Below are 19,825 nucleotides of genomic sequence, written 5' to 3'. Positions count from 1 at the left end.
GGTATTAGAAAATACTAAAACTAATAATTATTACTAATAAGCAAATCTATTTAAAAAATATACGCTTTTATAAAACGCTTGTAAAAACAGTTTTGACAATAAATGTTCTTCACTCAAAAAATGTGAATGAAATAAGCAAAAATATTTAATTTTTTATTAAATATTAATTTGCTTCTATTAATTTAAATAAAAAAATCTATATTTCAAATAAGATTGCTCTATACTATTTATATAAATTATCTTTAAAATATTAAGCTACAACAAACAAATAAAGAGTATTCAAAATAAAAAGAAGATTTTATCAAAACATTAATTGAATCTTATAAATATTTAAATTGAATTTTCATAACTCTAATTTTATTTACAAATTAATTAAATAATAACTAACTTAATTAGATGTTTTTTTATTCTAATTAAGTTAAATCACTTAGTTTCTACAACTGGTTTACCATCTTTGCCAATTCTAACCAATATTTTACCAACATTTTTAGGTTAATTAGTAATTTAGGAATACAACTATTGTACTTTATTCATTAATTCTTAATTCTTTTATCCATAGGCTTGCTCTAATTATTATAAATACGAGTTGAAGCTGCTAATTTATGCTATTCTTTATTTTTAAAAATTATTAATAAAAATTTAAAAAGCTATTTTATATAGTTTGTTTGTTACAAATTTTCTCTGTCATGTTGAAGTAAAAGATAATCGGCTTGGAGCTGATCGAATTGTAATTAAAGTTCTCTTAATTATACAATTAAATCCTCATTTTCTATTTTCAATCTTTCTATAGTCCTATCTCTGTCTTCTAACTCTCTCTGATAGTCTTTAATTAAGGTGTCAGACTTATCAGCTACGCCACATTCTTGAATGATAATTGGCTATTTGGGAGGTTATATTTCTTTTACGATTTTTTCCTATTCAAGATTAAATTTAATTTCAATTTTTTTAATTTCAATTTTATTTTACGACTGGGATGTATTTGACAACTTCAACAATTTTTTCAACTTCTACTGGTTTCTCAACAACAATAGTTTCTGTTTTTACCCTAACTTCTTCTCTCACCTTTTGAATTTTTAATTTCTTTCTTTAGAGCTTTTCTGTTAGTTCTTTTATTTCATACTCTAAATTCTTTTGAGGTGGAGTAAGCTTATAAACATCTACTTCCCTATATAATTTTATAAAATAAGATATTTTGCTGCTTAAGAAATATTTAAAATAGTAACCTTCTCAATTAGTAAATTTCAAGTTCTGTAGATCTTTATAAACTTTCGTATTTAAGTCTCCATTCATCAGCAATCAATTTTTTAGCATGAAGTTCACTTCTGATTTTTTCAAGTTCAGATGCAACTTATTTCATTCTGGATTAAAATTCATTGATTTTTAACTTATGCTCTTCTATTTAAGAGTTTTATCTAATTCTTTCTCTTTCAAAGGCATTGTTTAATATATTTTCTTATTCTTCCTATGTTAAAAATATATGTAATTATTTAATTATTAACTTAAATAAAAAATAGATGATTTTATTTTGATGTAAAGCAATTATTTATATTTTGAATATCCAAAGACAATAAAATAAATAAATAATTAATAAATCAAATTTTTGAATTAATAACAATTTAAAAAAGCAGTAAAATTTTGATTCTTTAATAATCTATACATATATCTATTAGTACTGAAAAACAAATCTTTTTAAATATAAGAAAGTAGTAAAAGTAATAATAAATGTATTTATTTACTAATTCCCTCTTTAGCTTTGCATTCAAACTTTCATTCAAATCTTTAATATCTTTTTCATGTTTTTACTCCAATTCAGTAACATTTCTTTTTAATTTTGCAACTTTAATATTTGCTTACTTGCTTGATTCTTCTAAATCTGCATTTTCTTTTTTCATAGTCTAAATCACCTAATCTTACTAAGCACATTTTTTACTTAGAGAGTCTATCTTTTAGTTTAAAATAGAAATTTAATTCTCATAAGATAATTCCTATTCTCTCAGCTCCTTTTCCTAATAAATATTTAGTTTATAATTCTAAAAATTTTTATGAAATTTTGAAATGTCATACTAAAGTTGATTCGCATTAAGCAATAATATTATTTTTTAATATTTCTAATTCTTATAAATGATTTTGCTCTAACTATGCTATTTTTATTCTCAGTTCTTCTCTTTCTCTTATTACTTCGTAATTTACATCCTAAACTTCTAGAGTAGGAGGAACATGATGGCAGCAATGGTTATTTTTGTGTTATTGACACCCTGCTTAACCTCCTAAATGTTGAACGTATTAGGTATTCAAACCAATATATGACATTTCCTAAAATTTAGTTTCAAAAAATTGCAAGTTATTATTTTAATTATTACCAACAAATAAATAAATTGAATTGAAAATTTTTTACTTTCTTTCAATAAAGAGATTTAGAAAATTTAATTCATATTTTATAAACCAGCTAAAATCTATGATTTTGCTAGCTATTTTTATCACCGTTAAATGCAAAAATAAATACTACTCTAAATAATTAATTAGGTATAAATAATAAGTATAATAATAATAATATTAAAGTAATAAATAATCCATTCATTTATTAATAAAACTATTTTTTATTTTCAAAAAATTTAAAAAAGATTGAATTCTTATTAAAAAATTATTAAATTTATTAAGCTAGTAAAATTTTAAATATTTTTTTTAATTGCTTTGAGAAAAGTTAATGCGAAATAGAGATATTTGCATTCTTAATTAAATAAAAATTATAATTGCTCCCAATTAACTAAAATCAAAATCCAAATATCCTATATTAAACAAAACAAAAAATATTAATAAAAACAAAATAAAATAAATAATGGAAGGTAAATATTAAATGTTAGGATATAATTAAATTTTGTGTTTGTTTGAGTTTAACTTTTATGGTTTAACTTTTTATTTATTGCTAAGTATTATTTACTATATTTATTTTTTTTATGGATCAAGTATTTATTTTTCTATTTCTTTTGTTTAATTTAATTTAATTTTTGTTTTTTTTTGTTTTTGTTCTGTGTATTTATGCTACAAATGGGTTATCTTTATAAATATTCGATTGTAAAACTAAAAAATTGTCATGAAAATAAAAATCTATTTGATAAATATATGTTAAAAGTTTTTAATTAGAACTAAGAGAGAATTTACTTAATTGAATAACTCATTAAATTTTTTTGTAATGTTTCGCATAATAGTTTGCTTTAAATAATTTGATGAAATTTTCCACTTTTCTATCTGCCTAGCGAAAATTGAAACCATTTTTTTTGGGTATTAAAAACTTTTATCTCTAAAACTTTAAAAGTGGGTAATTTATCATTTATCTAAAGCATTATCTATCAGCTAATATTACATTTTAAAATTAAATGAATAGATTCAATTAATTAGTTATTATTTTTTTTTTCGATTATAGACAATCCATCTTTGATTATTCTATCTTCCATATTAAAATTATTTTTATCACTTAAAAACTTGTTATCTCGTAAGGTTTTCACACTGCAATTAAGGGGTTTAAAAAATTTTTAATTTTAAAATGGAGATGGATTCTCTTATAACGATTTATTTATTTTCTGTAGTTAATAACTAACTAACTAATCTTTCTAAAATTTAATTTTTATTTTTCTTCTTTTTCATAAATAATTTCAATTTCTTATTTTCCCACTACCTATTTTCAAAATAAATTGATTAATATCTTTTAAATAAATAAATAAAATTTAGTGATTAACATATAAAATCTTAACCCGATTTATTTAATGCTTAATTAGTTTATAAAACAGATTTCTATTTCATTCATATCATCATAAATAAGAATAAACCAAATTCCTTTAATTAAATATAACAGTTTTATAAATTATATTAATTATGAATATGAAATAGTATTTGATGTATTTTTCTATAAATATAGAAAACAAACGCTGATAAAAAACGCTAAAAGCTTCTGAATATAATACAAATAAAATATAACTTTATGTAATTTAATATTTTGTAGTTTTTTTGTTTATTTTAATTTAATAAAAAAAATATTAATTAAAAATAAAAAGAAACATAACAAAAGTTTAAAAAATACTTTATTGCATTTTAAAATTAAATAAAATAATAAGATTTTAATTAAATCATTTCATTGGTGGATTAAAAATATATTTATGCATTATTAAAAATTATCCATCTAATGATAAAAGTAAATAAATCAACAACTCGAAATAATTATATTCAGTCATTTATCTATTCAAAGTAAACATTTTTTTCCTGTTTGACAAATTCAATTTCATCTCCTTAAGAGTATAAAATGAATCCAGGATAGAACAAGGAGTTTTCTGATAACGAAATTTATATTTCGAATTTATGCCTGTAGTTTTATTTTTCGAATACCATTAGATTTCCTTTAATTGTAACTGTAACAACATCCCCAGACTTAAATATAAATTAACCATGCTTATCTTAACTCTTTTACTACTTTTGTTGCCAAAAATATCCATTATGAGAAAGCATATAATAACCATTTATTGTTTCTGCTTCTGAAGAACCACTATTTTACTAAACAGGAATATCTTTATTTATTTTTTCCTTTTCTACTAGACCAATACCAATCCAATTCTATAAATTTTTTATATTGACTGTGAATTGTTCGTTTTTGATAGGATCAATATAAGTTTCAATGAAGCCAATATAATATGATTCCTTTGGATCTATATTTTTGAATGAAAATCCATTTTGTTGAATAGCTTTAGAAAGTTTAAATGCCTTTTGTTAGATGCTTTATGTAATTCTCTGTTATAAATTAGATTTTGAGTTATTTTTGTTTAAAGCCTTAAATGTTAATGAAGATGAAGAATAAGAAGAAGTATATTTATCAAAATCTGGAAGTTATTTATTATCAGATAAACTATTTGAGCTTCTTGAAAAAGTTTCTAGATTTTTTTTTATCTCATCTTCAATTGCAATTAGTGTTTTTGTTGAAAACCTATTTACTACTTCGTTTTCATCTTTTAATATGGTTGATCCTAAATTTTCCAACATAAGAACCTATTTCTTTTCCATTTCATTCAATAATTTTTAATTGTCTTCTTATGATGACTTTTATGCTATAATTTATTCTATTTCTCCTAAAATTTCTAGTTAGAGAGTTAAGAATTTATCTAAAACATTTTTATCGAACTTATATCTGTCATCAAATTGAGCAATCGTATTTATCAACTTTTGTGTATTTGAATTTTTATCTTAAAATGCTTTTTGTATTATTTATTTCATTTGCTACTAAAATGTATCAAGATTCATCATATGCTATTATATTTATTCTTTTTAGTTCATGGTATTATATACATTAGCTAAATTAATATGAGAATACTCATTGACTTTTTTAATGACGATTCCCTCAATTTCGTCTAACTTTGAAATAATTTTATTCTTTACCTATTTGAAGTATTTATTAATTTCTTCAATTTCACTTAATTCTTATTATTGATTGAAAAGCTCTTCTATTTTTTCATAAATAGAGCTATCATCCAAAGGTGGCCAGTTGTGTATTACTGCCTTTTTAGATTTTTCAAAAATTTAACCTATAGAAACTAACCTTCTTGACTTAAAAGAATTTTTGGCTACGCATACTTGGCATTGAAAAGAGCAAGATCCATCCTCATCTACTTGAATGAATAAAGGAATTTAGTCTCTGTGAATCTAACATATGAACTTATCACTTTGTTCTAAAAATTCAATCATTATATTATACTTTAAACTAATATTTATTGGTTATTAATTACGCAAATAATTAAATTATTAGATAAAATTGATATAGAAAGATTTTAATGCAATTTAATAAAGTTTCTTTTATCAAAAATAAGCTAATAAAATTCATTATCATAACTTTGATACAGTATTTGTTTTTGAATTTTACTAATAACTTTAATAAGAATTATATTAGTATGATAATAATACATGGTTCAAAAATAATATATTATGCTTAACAAAATAAAAATTCTCATATTTTACTTAATACACCAAATATAATAATAAAACTTAAACTTTTCTATTTAAGATTATCTTAAAAATGTAAACAAGAGTTTAAAAAATTAAATTATAATCTTATGTTATATATCATTTTATTCATTATCTAATTAAAAAAATATTCATATTTAATCTATAAGAAATCATACTAAAATAAATAAGTTTCTCCTTATTCTAAATTCCAAAAAATTTTATTTAGGAAAAATTAAGATATAAAATATTGTTTTAAGTAATATAAATACTCCTTTTTTATTTATCTTTTGTATTTATAATTGAGTTATGCATTTGATTTAATAAAAATAAATGTATTAACTGCATATGATTACTCTAAATATGCCAATTACAAATAATATTTTTTAACATTTTGAAAATTAGAGTAGTTATCAGTAGATAGATATATCTATATATTGATTAATTGATATATGAACAGATTGATAGATCTGTTTAAACGATTAAGTTTGCTTAAGAAAGAAAAAGTTGCTAATTAAAATCAAATATATCTTTTTCATTTGAAACACTATCTATCTAGCGCCAAATTATTTAAATTATTAATTCAATAATAAATTAGTGAATATTGTGAAAATATGTCTATGTTTAACGTAGCTTAAGACTACATAGATTTTACAAGCGAATAAGCTTATGGACTCAAAGATTCAAATTAAAATTAAAAAAGTCATAAATTTTTCAAAGTTTTGTAGAAGCTTACTGTAGGTGAAAAAAGAAATGATTATATTTTAGAGAGGGTTAAGGGTTAATTAGTATAATGCCCTATTGAACAAAATAATATTTTGAGAAGAGGAATTAAGTACAATAATTATTCTGAACTTAATTTTGAATATATTGCTTAAAATTACAAATTATAGAAGAAGTACAGACTAGCTATGCGCTATTTGGATATAGGTCTCTCTGTATATCCAAAATCACACTAATTAATACTCGAAAAAGGTAGTCTTTTAATAGAAATGAAATAATATAATGAAGCTATAAAAGCTCTTTAATACGGACTTCAGATGATTGAGAAAAATCAAGAGCTATCTGATAGGATAGTAGAATAGAAATTTGTGGGTCTTTATAATTTGGGTATAGCATATGAGGAAGATGATTGCTTAGAGATAGCCCTAACTTATTATGAGTAATGCTAATAAATTGATGATTAAGACTATGATGTTCTTTATTCTATGATAGGTATCTATTCTGATTTAGAATAGCATTAATCAGCGCTGAATATCCTTTATTCAATCATTGAACTCAATCCTGTTGAAATAAAAGCCTTTATAGAGATTTCAAGAATATTTGTCTAGATGCAAGATAACGAAAGTATGCAAAGATAAATGAATAACTTAATTGAAATAAATGAAGGTAATGATGAAGAGTTAGCCTAAGTTTATATTCAATGGTCAGAGCTACTTTTGAGTTTAGATATGGCCAAAGAAGCTTTAGATAAAACTTACCTAGCTTAAAAAGTTTATAATAAAGATCAAAAAATTTTAATTACTCAGGCTAAAGTACTTTCATACCTAGGTAGACATGAAGAAGCTTTAAACACTCTTTAAGTGTATTATGAAAGAAATCCTTCAGACCATAATGTCCTTTGCTTAATTGCAAACGAATATTTATAAATAGGTTGCAAAGAAAGAGCTTTACAATTGTTTTAGTCTGCTATAAACATTTCAAATTAATAAGAACCTCAATACTATTATATGTTAGGAAGAGCTCATTACTATTGTAATGAATATGAAAAAGCAATAGAAAATCTCAATATAAACTAAGAAAAATCTAATTAATATATGCTATAATGTTAAATTTTGCTTGCTCATTCCTACTCACATCTTAAATAGAATGCAAAAGCAATAGAGTTGTATGAATAATCCATTTAGCTTATAAGTAGAAAAAATATAAACAGATTAAAAAAACTAATAACCCTTCATGAATTTAATTAATATTTAAAGTATAACTAGGATAAATATAATTTAAAGTCGCATGAAGAAATCCAACATTATCTCCAAATAAGACTTATAAATTTAAAAAATATTGCAGAACGCTTTTGAAAAATATTAAATTACATTTTATTTCATAAATCAAATAAATAAATTTATTAAGTAAAATAAGTAGTTAGTTTTATAACATTAAATAAAAACCAAAATAACTTTAATTTATAATAAAAAAGTTTATCTAATTTCAAATAGTTGTTAAAATAAATTGAATAAAAATAATATTTCTTAAATTAAATAATAATAAATCTAATTTTAAAATTATTTTCTATTAATCTAAACATTTATACGTGAATAATAAATAAATTTATTAAGTAAAATAAGTAGTTAGTTTTATAACATTAAATAAAAACCAAAATAACTTTAATTTATAATAAAAAAGTTTATCTAATTTCAAATAGTTGTTAAAATAAATTGAATAAAAATAATATTTCTTAAATTAAATAATAATAAATCTAATTTTAAAATTATTTTCTGTTAATCTAAACATTTATATATGAATAAGCTTTTAAAGCATCTCAATTACAGTTTATCTGTGTTTATATATAATATTGAAAATTATATTTTCATGAATATGAAACGATAAGTTAATAAATAAAATGAGTAATATTAACAATTTAAGATATTTTTTATTATCTTTTGTAAAATAATATTATATCCAAGCCGCAAGTATGCATGAATTAAATATAAAAAACTCACTTTGCGAAAACACTTTATAAAAAAATATTATGTTTAATATTTATTAGGATTTCATAAATATTAATTGAAAGTTTTCACAATAGAAACTAATATTAGGAAATAAAATTGAAAATATCAAAATGAAATACTTATTTATTTATTATTTATCATAAAAATTAATTAATTATTGATGAAGCGCATTATTATATTTAAACTGTTTGTAAAAATGAATATTTGATTTCGCTTTGGTTTTTAATTCTTTTATTTATTTTTTAGTTTTTTGTTATTATCATTATTTATTTAGTTAACTGATTTGCAGTTTTTCTTAATTAATTTATGTTTTCTTTATTTTGTTTTTTTATATATTCTAATTATTTATTTATTTATTATTAACGTATTTATTTATTTGTTTGTGTTTTATTTATTTTTAACTGATTTTTTTGTTTATTTTATTTAATAAAAAAGAGGAAAGGATTATTGCCATTTTAAAATTTTATCTGCCATTATTTATTGTTGTAATTTTGAAAGAAATTGTGTTTGTTTTATAATATTAATTAATAACGCCCTTAACATATATTTGGAATAGAGAGGTGGAATAAGAAGCTCAAGAAACTAAACTATACTATCTCTAATTGCTCAATGCTAAAATAAAATTCTAAATTTATGAAAAATAATAAGGTTTGGAGAAAAGAATTTTTTGGTTTAATATAATAATTTTATGAGTAATTGATTGTATCACTTGATATTCATGTGAAAAATAAGCTAATAACTAAAATGTTGGATAATTTATTTGACTAGTTTTTAACGTGTACTGGTCTACTTTGATCATATTTATCCTTATGTCTTTGTTTTAATATAAGAGCATTTGCTTTAAAAACTTGCTGTAAATCGTATATAAACCTGGAATCTATAATAGATTAAAAACTTGGTCATTTTAGTTTAATATCCTTTCTTCTCATGAATTTTGTAAATTTCCATTTGCCTTTTTTTTGTGGCAATTTTTACTTTTATTTTATTAAAATTAATTATGACTAACAGCTAAAACTTTCTTTTATTTATTAACATTAATTTTTATTGATAAATTTATTTATATATTTAAGTTGGCGCAAAAATTAATAAATATAATAAAAAATGCATAAAAAAAAAGGTCAGATTAATATTTCATAATAATATTATAATGAGCAAAATTTTTATTTTTGAAACTAGATACAAAAAAAATTATTTTAAATATTTAAGTAAATAGATAAGTAAGTAATAAAAAATTCATAAAATGATAATTAACATTATGATTTTATAATAAATTTATTAATTAAAACTTTTATTTTCGTATTAAATTGCTAATCCAGGTATTAAAATATGATAAAATTGATAGCATTATATTTTAATACCTTGATTATGTTTTATTTAAAATGAAAAAAATAAATTAAAATATTTATGAAAAAGCAAGTAAAATCACTATTCAATAAAACTCATAAATTGTATATAATATATAAATAGTGTTAAAAGCTTTCAAATACAATATTCGATAATTTTTTTAATTTTTTGGGGGGTTTGATTCATGGATATGAAAGGTCATTCTATATTATTTAACATTTTATTAAATTTATTATTTTTATAAATAAAAAAATAAATTATTTTACAATTTAAATTATTTAAAAAAGCATTAAATTCTGCTTTTATGACTTAAAAGAAAAATATAATTTATTAATGCATAATGAAATTAACATTGATGTATTTTTCTTAATTTAAGAATTTTAGTGATTATATTTTTTTTTGCAATTACTTTTATAAATATTTTTTATTATTTTGAAAGATAATCTAGGAATTAAAATATAATGATATCCAGTTCATCATATTTTAATTCCAGCATTAGCAATAAATGGTCTTATACTCTCTATTTAAATAAAAAAATATTTTATAATTTGAATAGTATTAATAAATTCAATATTGTTGTAATTTTTTTAATTAAAATCTTAGAAGTTTCTTTATCAGATTATTATTAATACATATGGATATTTTTATAATAATATGAATTCTAATAAATAATTCTAACCCAACTTATCATCTGATGCATGGATGTTTTATAAATAAACTAAAAATTATTTTTAAATAAAGTACTCTAAATAAATACTGAAAAGCAATTTACAATATAAAACCAAATAAAATACCCAAATTTTCTTTTAATTTTGTAAAAGTTATTATTAATACATGAAAAAGTTTTTAATTATTTGTAAAAAACTCTAAAATAAGGTGAATAGCTAAATATGCCTTTATACACAAATTGTCAAAAAAACTAGTTACATAAAAAATTAAATTGAGAATGTTAAAAAAAATTACATTATAAAATGATTAAATAGGCTAAATATAAAGTAAGTTGTTTATTTTCATACTTAGATTTTAAATAAACTAATTTAATTTAATATTGATTTGTTAAAAACAAAAATCTAATTTATCATTAATGAGCTAGAAAAGTTTATCATTTAATTTTACAATATCTTAGTCTAGTTTTCTTAATATTTTGATTTTATAAGTTTCTATTTTCTTAATCTTAAGTGAGTGAAATTATTAGTGTTTTTTTAACTGAAAAAATAAGAAACATAATTTGGGATAATTCAAATTTATTAATTAATTTCTTTCATAATTTTTTTCATTTTAAGTAAATAAATTCTTAATTAGACAAAACAAATTTTATTTATCTATTATTATATTTTCAAAGTATTGAGTTTAATTGTTAATAAGATTGCTTTAAATTTATTTTAAAATTATAAAAATTGGCATACAAACCTAATAATTAAAAAATATTTGGAATTAAATTTATTATTTATATTCAATATAGAAACATATTAACCTTAAAATTCAATAAAATAACTCAGAATTTGTTTATATAATAAAATTATTAAAAAAGGCGTTTTAAAGCTATTTTTTTGTATTAGTTTAATAAAAGTTTATAAAATTATTTTTTTTATACTTATTTCTTTAGATTTTTGTAAAAACAATTCAAATATTTAATTATAAAAAATACATTTCTATTTAAAATCTTTTATTAAGAAAATCAATAAAAATTAAAATCCATTTTTCAGAAAACAATATTGTTAATAAATAAATTTAAAAAATTTCCAAAAATTATTTATTTTTTAGAATTTTAAATCTAAAACAAGTTAGAAAAAAAAGTTAAAGTAAGTGATTAATTTTATAATAATTAAAATAGAATTTAATTAAAGTAAATTAAATAAATGTATTGTTGTTGGTATAGAAATTACCAAAAAAATTGTTATAATTTTAAGGATTAATCTAATATTAAATTTTCTTTGGTGAATATTGAGTTCTAAAATATATCTCTAATTTTATGTCTTTAATTATAATAAAATTATTTAAATCTTTTTATATGAATTATTTTAATCATTTAAAATTATTATATCATAAAAAAATAAATATTTAATAATCAATTATGAACTTATAAATAAAAAAAAATAACTTCAAATATCTTTTTTTTGTGCATCATTTTCTTTTTTAACTGATTTCCTAAGAAAAAAAGCAATGATATATAAATTTAGTAATATTTAAAAATAAATAAAAAAATCTTTTCGCTAAATTTAGAAAATATAAAAAATAGTCTATTTGAAAATTTAAAACTTCTTATTTAATATAAAAATATTAATTTATTTTATTTGAAATTATTAAATTAATTATCATCTTTTTTACTTTGTGAATTATATTTTTCTTTTTTTTTTCTTTTTAGTTTTAATTTATGTTTTAATCAATTTGGTGCTTTCTGTCTTTATTACTTTAATTTTTAATTTATTTTAAGATTTAATAATTAGTTTTTTTTTTTCAGTTAATATTCTCTTAATCAAGTTTTCAGTTAAAATTATTTAAGATTCAAAGATTTTTTTAGAAAGATTAAAGAGATATTTAACTTTTTTTCAAAGTTTTCATAGAGGTCTTATTTTTTAGTTAATTTTTTAAGAAATGATTAGATTTTTAAGAAATAATTTCATTTATTTTATTTTTTTAGGAATAGAAATTGGCTGTTTTGATTTATCCTCTAGAAATAAAATTTATTTTTCTAGGAATTTCTAAGTGAAAGAAGTATAAAATGATAAAACAAATAGATCAGCGATGGTTTATAAAAACTATGAGCATTATAGACATAAACTAATGAAATCCAAAGTATGAAAGATTTCAACAGAAACAAACTGCATCTATCTATAGTTAGATATTTGCGCTTAAATTATATCATTTTTTTTTGCTCATGATATAATTAGTTTATGCCTTCCAAGATTTAAAAATTAACTGCTGATTTTTTTTGCTTTCTCATTTTGATTATTTTTAATATTAATTTTTTTAATTTATTTTTTATATGAAAATTTATTGAGCTTGGGATTTATTACTAATAAATTTTTTAGGTATTTTAAAGGATTGATTAAGAAAGTTATTAAATGAATATTAATCAAAATAAGATATAAATGATTATCTATGATATTTGGAAGAGCAGAATCTGATGTTAATAAAATAAAGCAAAATCCTTAATATGAGTTTCAAGAAGAATATTAAGAATCGCCAGATAACATAATTAATCTTTAAAGGTTTGCATTAAGATCATAGAAGATATTGATTTTGTTTTAAATTGCTTGTAACACATTAGAGAGAAGATTTTAAATTAAGAAGAAAAGAAACAATAAATAAATAAATAAATAAAAGATATTGCTAAGAAATAATAATTGAATATCATTATTTTTAAAATAATTCAAGAAACGCAAAAATAAATAAAGAAATATATTTATAGATACAGATAGAAAAAAAAGCGAAGTTAAATAATATGGATTCAGATCTTTTGTAATAATTATAAGCTCAATTCCCTCAACAATAAACAATTTTAGAATAGCTAGCCTTGTTATATACTTAAAAGTACATATTTATTTTATTAAGTCACTATTAGATTACTTAGTAAATAATAAAGTGATAAATGATTTCTATTCCAATCTCAAAGAAATCATCAACATAATATTTCGAATATTAGTTATTATTGCACAGTATTTGTATATTAAGCATTTTATAATATTTAATTATAGATTGTGGCATGAAATTACCTTAAATTTGAATATTTTGTTGCAAGATGAAAATGTCCTTTAGGAGAGAAAAGCCTTATTAAAATTATATGATGGCTTTGTCAAAAAATTCATTAATAAGCTTGATTAACTTTTGTTAGCTAGATTCTTGACATTCGTAGCTAATGCATTTGACAGTAAAATATATTACTTTAAATAAAATATTCAATGAAAATTATAATTATTTACTATCTTTTTAAAAATAAAGCTAATGAAGAGAAGTTTAATTTCTTAGAATAAGCTAGATCTAATTTCTCAGAAGATAATGCCAGATATATAATCTAATTGCAACAAGTAATACATTAACACATACTTAGCTATAATAATTCACTATCAGCATTTAATGTAACTTATAAATATTTTCTATAAAAAATAGATTAGTTACAGATTAGATGATAAGCACAGTGAATAAAATGATATTGAGTTGACTGAATTAAAAGAAAAAATTGAAAAGCAACAAGTAATTGAACCTCTTGCTTATTCCTTCTTATATAGAGTTAGCTACGAGTTCTATTCCCAAAAGAAAAATTATGAACTTTTATATTTAAATGCTCTTTAATTCCTTGCTTACACCCAACCTTAAGTAAAATATATTGTTTCAAAATATTCTATGGTTAATCTTTATTTAATAAAAGGATATTCCTATTAGCTATTAACAAGATATCTCTCTTAAGATGGCTATAGCTATTTTAGTCTCACCTAAGATCTACAATTTCAGTGAACTTGTAATAAATTAATAAAATTTTAAGCAAAAACAGCTAGTTAAAAAGTTAATTTAAATATTTTATATAGCTTCAACAAAGTGTTGTTAAATCTCTTCAAAACACTACTTACTCATGGTTGTACACTTTGATTGAAACTTTTAATAGTGGAAACGTGGATAAGTATTACTAAGATCTTAAATCTTTTGATGCATAAATTAAATAAAATGTAATTAATTAATTATTTATTGTAAATTCTTTTTTGATAAACATGTATCAAATAACTGTTAAATAAATAGGCCTTATTAGTTAGCAATCAAAAATTATTAGAAGAAAAAATTAGAATTATGGCCTTCCTTGATTTGGTATTTAATTTACCTAAAAATGATAGAACCATATCCTTCTAGAAAGTAGCTGAAAGAACTAAATAACCAGTCAACGAAATCGAATATTTGCTTATGAGAAGTATGGCTTTAGGATTAGTTAAAGGATCTATAAATTAGGTAAATTTAAATAAATTTTTAAAGCAAACTCATTCATTATTTCTTTATTTATTATTAATTTGTTAACAGGTTTAAGGCAACGTAACAATAAGTTGGATGATTCCTAGAATCTTAGATAACTCAAGAATATAAATTATGAAAAATAAATTCGATGAATGGACTAATAGTCTTAGAAATTTAATTTAATTAGTAGAATAAGAACCAGTACCTCTTTATTGAATTAACAAGCATCTATAAATATTATTTGAAAATTAAAAAATTACTGTATTATGTTTAAATAAACTATTTTATGAATAAGCATATATTATTTGCTATTAATTAAATAAGTATATCACTTTAAGAGTTATTTTAAAAAAATAAATTTTGTTAAAATTGTTCAAAAGTTTTAGAGTTAGTTATAAAATTTTTAATCTTTTCTGAATTAAAAAGTAATTAATTATTGCAAAATTTATTTCATAAATTTTATAGTTTAAAAATATTAAAAAGAAATAAATAAATTAATTTGTATTAACATTTTTCAAAAATATTATTTTAGAAATAAAATATCATTACATAAAAAATTTCTAATTTTTAATTTTGTATCTTTAAATAATCATTGTTAATTATTGATATACTAGTGAGAGTAATATCTTGAATTTAAAAATATAAGAAGATAAAAATGTTGATAAAAATAGTAAATAAAAATAAATTCATCTAAATTTATTAAATATTTAATTTCGAATAAAAATATACTATTTTAAAAGTATATTTAGATTTATTGATTTATTATATTAAAAAGGACAAATTTATTTTTTAAAAAGACTCAAAAAATATCACTTAGTTATTTTTAGATGGAATGGATTAAGATCAGCCCATCTAACCAATCTAATCAATCTGATAGAATTTTAAAAGTATAAGAATATAAAAATTGTTGATAAATATAGTAAATACAAATAAATTCTTCTATAATTATTAAATGTTTAATTTTGAATATAAATATATTATTTTAAAAGCATATTTAGATTTATTGATTTATTGTATTAAAAAGAACAAATTTATTTTTAAATAAGACTCAAAAGATATCACTTTTTGATATGGAATGGATAAAGAAAAGTCCATCTAATCAATCTAAACAATCAGAAATAAAATATATCTTTCCAAATTAATACTGTACACTTTCGTTAAGTTTTTTATACTTTTATCCTAAATCAGCTTGAGTATTTATAAAAAAGGCAATAAAATTTAGAATTTAAAATATTCTAGTTCCATAAATATTAATTTTAAAAAAATATTTTATTTATTTTAAAAAAATCAAATTTGTTTAAATAGTGGATAATACCTGTTCGAAAAATAGCTAGTTTTATTACAGTAAGGTGATACAGTGTAAGAATTTTATAAATCATAATAAGAATCAAAAAATATTGTTTTATACGCTATATGTTATTTTTAACTTATTTATTAAACCAATTTAAAAAATTAGCTTAATTTTACATTAAAATGTGAGAATAATCCTTTTATTAATTATTTAATCTCCTTAATTATTTGCTGCTAGTTTCAATACATTATTTACTCTTAGTGATTTCTGAAAATAAATAAATTATCAAAAATTAAATGGAGAATAAATAATAAAAATTGAAAAATATTCTTTATTACATTTTCTTTAATTTACATTTATTTGCTAAATATAAATTATATAATTAGATTAATTTTACAATAAAGTGAGAGAATAATACTTTTATTAATAAATGAGGAGTTTTTTAATCTACTTAGTTTTTTCTTGTCAAATCTAAAAAATTCTTATCAAAAGTTTATGAAGTTTATTATTTTATTTACATAATTTTTGCAAAATAATAGAATTAAATTAAAATTGTAGTAATAAATAAATAACAATCTATTAGGTACTTTATTATTTTTATTTGTTTTAGAAAATAAAAAATATGATAGATTTATGAATCTGATCAATTTAATGTCTTAGTTACAAATTTCTGATTTTAAAGTGCTTTTTTCTTATATCAAAAAATAATTAATTACATCAAAATTAAAAATTAGTAAAAGAAATAAACCAAAAAAATATTAATACGCTCTGTAAAAATAAGTTGATATTTAAATTAATTATAGATTTAAATGAAAGAAAGATATTAGAAAATAAGAATACAATAAATGTTCAACCATGTTTTTGAAATTAAAATGTTAATGTTAATATAAATATTTTTTGCTTGAGAGAAGGTTATCTTATATTTTAGGTGTATTTTGTTTACTTTATTCAAGACATATTAACTTAAATTTTTATTAGAATAGGAAAAATAAATTTTCTGATAAGAAGATTACTTAATGAAGTAGTGTGGTGTGTGAAATTTGATATGACGAGGCTGAGTAATTTATGGATTTATTCATATTGTTTATTTACATTATTTAATTAAAAACAGAAAAAATTCAGTTTTGTGGTTGTAATAACAACTTTTTTCCCACATACAAAAGTAATAGATAATTTACAATAGTAGACCTATATGATCCAATCAAAGATTTCTTACATTCATAAATAAATTAAATAGTAAGTTTGACATTCAAAAAAGATATTTTTGGCATAAAAAATAGGATTTTAAAAAAAAAATTTCTAATTCACAAATTAAAAATAATTAATTTGTAATTAAAAAAAATAAAGATTCATACAATTTATATTGTAAAATGAGTGACTATTTTGGAGTAGGAACATTTTACCTAGTTATGATTTTAGTCATACAATCGATTATAGGTAGCTACTTTTCTTCAAAAAAGATTAGGTACTTTCATGAGACAGGAGTTGCGATTGTTCTTGGTATGGTAGTGTCTGCAGTTGCTTACTTTGGTTTCAACTATTAATCTTCTCTTTCTAAATCTGTTTTCATTTACGTTTTTTTGCCTGCTATTATTTTTAGCGAAGGGTTTATGATGAAAAAGAGGCATTTTTTCAAAAATATGTCTTACATTCTTACTTATGGGTTACTAGGAACAATAATAACTTTTGTGACTATGCTTTTGTTGGTCAATACTATTTGTAATAATGATATGATTAAAATATAAGTTTAAAGCAAAAATAGTGAAGATGGAGAGTATGAAGTAACTTCAGTTGAATTAGGAATTAAAGATCTATCCTTATTTAGTGCAGCATTAAGTTCTAAAGATAGTTTCTTAGCCTCTACAATGGTTGACCATCACTCATACCCTATTCTTTTCCATGTTATTTTTGGAGAAGGTATAATAAATGACGCAACTTCTCTTGTACTTTTTGATAGTTTTGAGACTTTAGTAGATGAAGACGTTAAGGATTTAGAATGGAGCATTGTGCCTAAAATTCTCTTTATCATGTTCAAAAGTATATCCATTAGTGTTTTAGCTGGAATCGTTTTTGGAATTGGTTGTACACTTATTTTAAAACACTTTAAATTTTTAAATAAAACTGTTGTCCATGAACTACTGATATTGTTTCTCAGTGCCTACTCAGCTTATTGCATTGTAGAAGCCTTTCATTATTCTGGAGTTATAGCTTTATTATTCTCTGGTATTATAATAGGACATTATGCCTTTTATAATCTTTCTGAAAAAGCCAAGATATGCTCAAATGTTACATTTTAAACCTTATCAAGTGGTGCTGAAAATATGTTATTTACTTACCTTGGATTCACCACTTTTTCTTACTACAGAAACGCTTGGAGTTTTACTTTAATTGGATGGGTCATCCTGATTTTATTTATTGGAAGATTTATTTCTGTATTTATAATGAGCTCTATTTTGAGACTATTCTTCAAAAAAGGAACCTTTGCAATGGGCTTGAGAGAATAGATAATCCTTTAAATGACAGGAATAAGCAGAGGTATTTTAGGATTTATTTTAATGGACTAAGTTGAATCTGAAGAATACTCTGAAGTTCTGAATAGCACTATGTTAGGAGTCTTAATTATAACAACTCTTTTCTTTGGATTAGTTAATCCAAAGGTAATAGATCTTACTTTACCACCAGTAAGCCACGGTCATGGTCATGGTCATGGCCATGAATAACATCATAAAAATGAAGAAGAATAACACATTAATGGTTAAGAAGGGCACTCAAATGAACATCATGAGTAATAAGAACAAGAAGATGAAACTATAAGAAAAAAGAAAATAACTGATGCCTTACTTCATGGTGAGTATGATGAGAAATTATTCAAATCAAAATGGAAATATAAAGTTTAAAGATTCAATGCTAAGTATATAAAACCATTTTTAATACGTGATTACTATGATAATTTTGATGAAATTGTCATTTCTAAAGAATTATTTAAAGAAGATAAATACGAAATGATGAGACCTGATGGATATACAAAATGCCAAAATTTAATTCGTTAAAGCGTTTTAAATCTTAAAGGAGAAGTTGGCAAATCTAAAATTTAAAAAACAAGTGTAGATTTCGAAAAATTTTAGCATAAAAATTCAACTATTAATGAATAAAATGAAGAAGATGACGATGAAAAGGTTGGATATGATGAAGACGAATATCTTGAAAGAATTAAAAAATTAGGAATAATTAAACACTCTATAAATGTAGAAGACGAATAAAAACAATGATTATTAATAATTATTATTTATTTTACATTTGTAAACAAAATTTTTAATATTTATTTCTGACTTATATAAAAAAATAAATAAATTTATCCTTCCACCATAACTTACTTAATTTTCAAAAGATAATTTATCATAACATCAAAAACGTTTACTATTTTCATAGTATATTAATTAAATAAATAAATATATTTGGTCTTTTTTTCTTTTAATTAATAAGTTTTATTTTCTAATTAAACTAAGCTTCAAACATTTTTTATAATCATTATTTTACAATT

At 20.4% G+C, this 19,825-nt stretch overlaps 6 protein-coding genes across 6 annotated transcripts; 3 read left to right on the top strand and 3 right to left on the bottom strand. All coding sequences in view use genetic code 6, as the record gives it.

Moving 5' to 3' along the window:
- Positions 1 to 423: 423 nt before the first annotated feature.
- On the bottom strand, positions 424 to 2,310 carry TTHERM_00388480 (hypothetical protein; the record flags this gene model as incomplete). The annotated part of the gene is made up of 6 exons (XM_001019352.2): positions 424 to 610; positions 673 to 914; positions 967 to 1,165; positions 1,224 to 1,462; positions 1,737 to 2,006; positions 2,065 to 2,310. The coding sequence occupies 6 exons, from the start codon at positions 2,308 to 2,310 to the stop codon at positions 424 to 426; spliced, it is 1,383 nt and encodes a 460-aa protein (XP_001019352.2).
- A 1,908-nt stretch (positions 2,311 to 4,218) lies between these two features.
- Positions 4,219 to 5,724, bottom strand: TTHERM_00388470 (hypothetical protein; the record flags this gene model as incomplete). The annotated part of the gene is made up of 1 exon (XM_001019351.3): positions 4,219 to 5,724. The coding sequence occupies one exon, from the start codon at positions 5,722 to 5,724 to the stop codon at positions 4,219 to 4,221; it is 1,506 nt and encodes a 501-aa protein (XP_001019351.1).
- A 707-nt stretch (positions 5,725 to 6,431) lies between these two features.
- Positions 6,432 to 8,057, top strand: TTHERM_00388460 (tetratricopeptide repeat protein; the record flags this gene model as incomplete). Its single annotated transcript, XM_001019350.3, has 1 exon — positions 6,432 to 8,057. The coding sequence occupies one exon, from the start codon at positions 6,432 to 6,434 to the stop codon at positions 8,055 to 8,057; it is 1,626 nt and encodes a 541-aa protein (XP_001019350.2).
- A 756-nt stretch (positions 8,058 to 8,813) lies between these two features.
- Positions 8,814 to 9,251, bottom strand: TTHERM_000388459 (hypothetical protein; the record flags this gene model as incomplete). Its single annotated transcript, XM_012798440.1, has 1 exon — positions 8,814 to 9,251. The coding sequence occupies one exon, from the start codon at positions 9,249 to 9,251 to the stop codon at positions 8,814 to 8,816; it is 438 nt and encodes a 145-aa protein (XP_012653894.1).
- Positions 9,252 to 13,497: 4,246 nt separating this feature from the next.
- On the top strand, positions 13,498 to 15,209 carry TTHERM_00388440 (26S proteasome non-ATPase regulatory subunit; the record flags this gene model as incomplete). Its single annotated transcript, XM_001019348.3, has 8 exons — positions 13,498 to 13,586; positions 13,751 to 13,923; positions 13,995 to 14,080; positions 14,163 to 14,369; positions 14,422 to 14,511; positions 14,579 to 14,716; positions 14,787 to 14,990; positions 15,060 to 15,209. The coding sequence occupies 8 exons, from the start codon at positions 13,498 to 13,500 to the stop codon at positions 15,207 to 15,209; spliced, it is 1,137 nt and encodes a 378-aa protein (XP_001019348.2).
- Positions 15,210 to 17,654: 2,445 nt separating this feature from the next.
- TTHERM_00388430 (transporter/monovalent cation:proton antiporter-1 (CPA1) family protein) lies at positions 17,655 to 19,553 on the top strand (the record flags this gene model as incomplete). The annotated part of the gene is made up of 1 exon (XM_001019347.3): positions 17,655 to 19,553. One exon carries the CDS (start codon positions 17,655 to 17,657, stop codon positions 19,551 to 19,553), a length of 1,899 nt encoding a protein of 632 aa, XP_001019347.1.
- Positions 19,554 to 19,825: the final 272 nt, after the last annotated feature.

The sequence above is a fragment of the Tetrahymena thermophila genome, assembly GCF_000189635.1.
Source record: "Tetrahymena thermophila SB210 genomic scaffold scf_8254587, whole genome shotgun sequence".
Classification (NCBI taxonomy): Eukaryota; Ciliophora; class Oligohymenophorea; order Hymenostomatida; family Tetrahymenidae; genus Tetrahymena; species Tetrahymena thermophila.
This window is presented reverse-complemented; position numbering and strand designations above follow the sequence as displayed.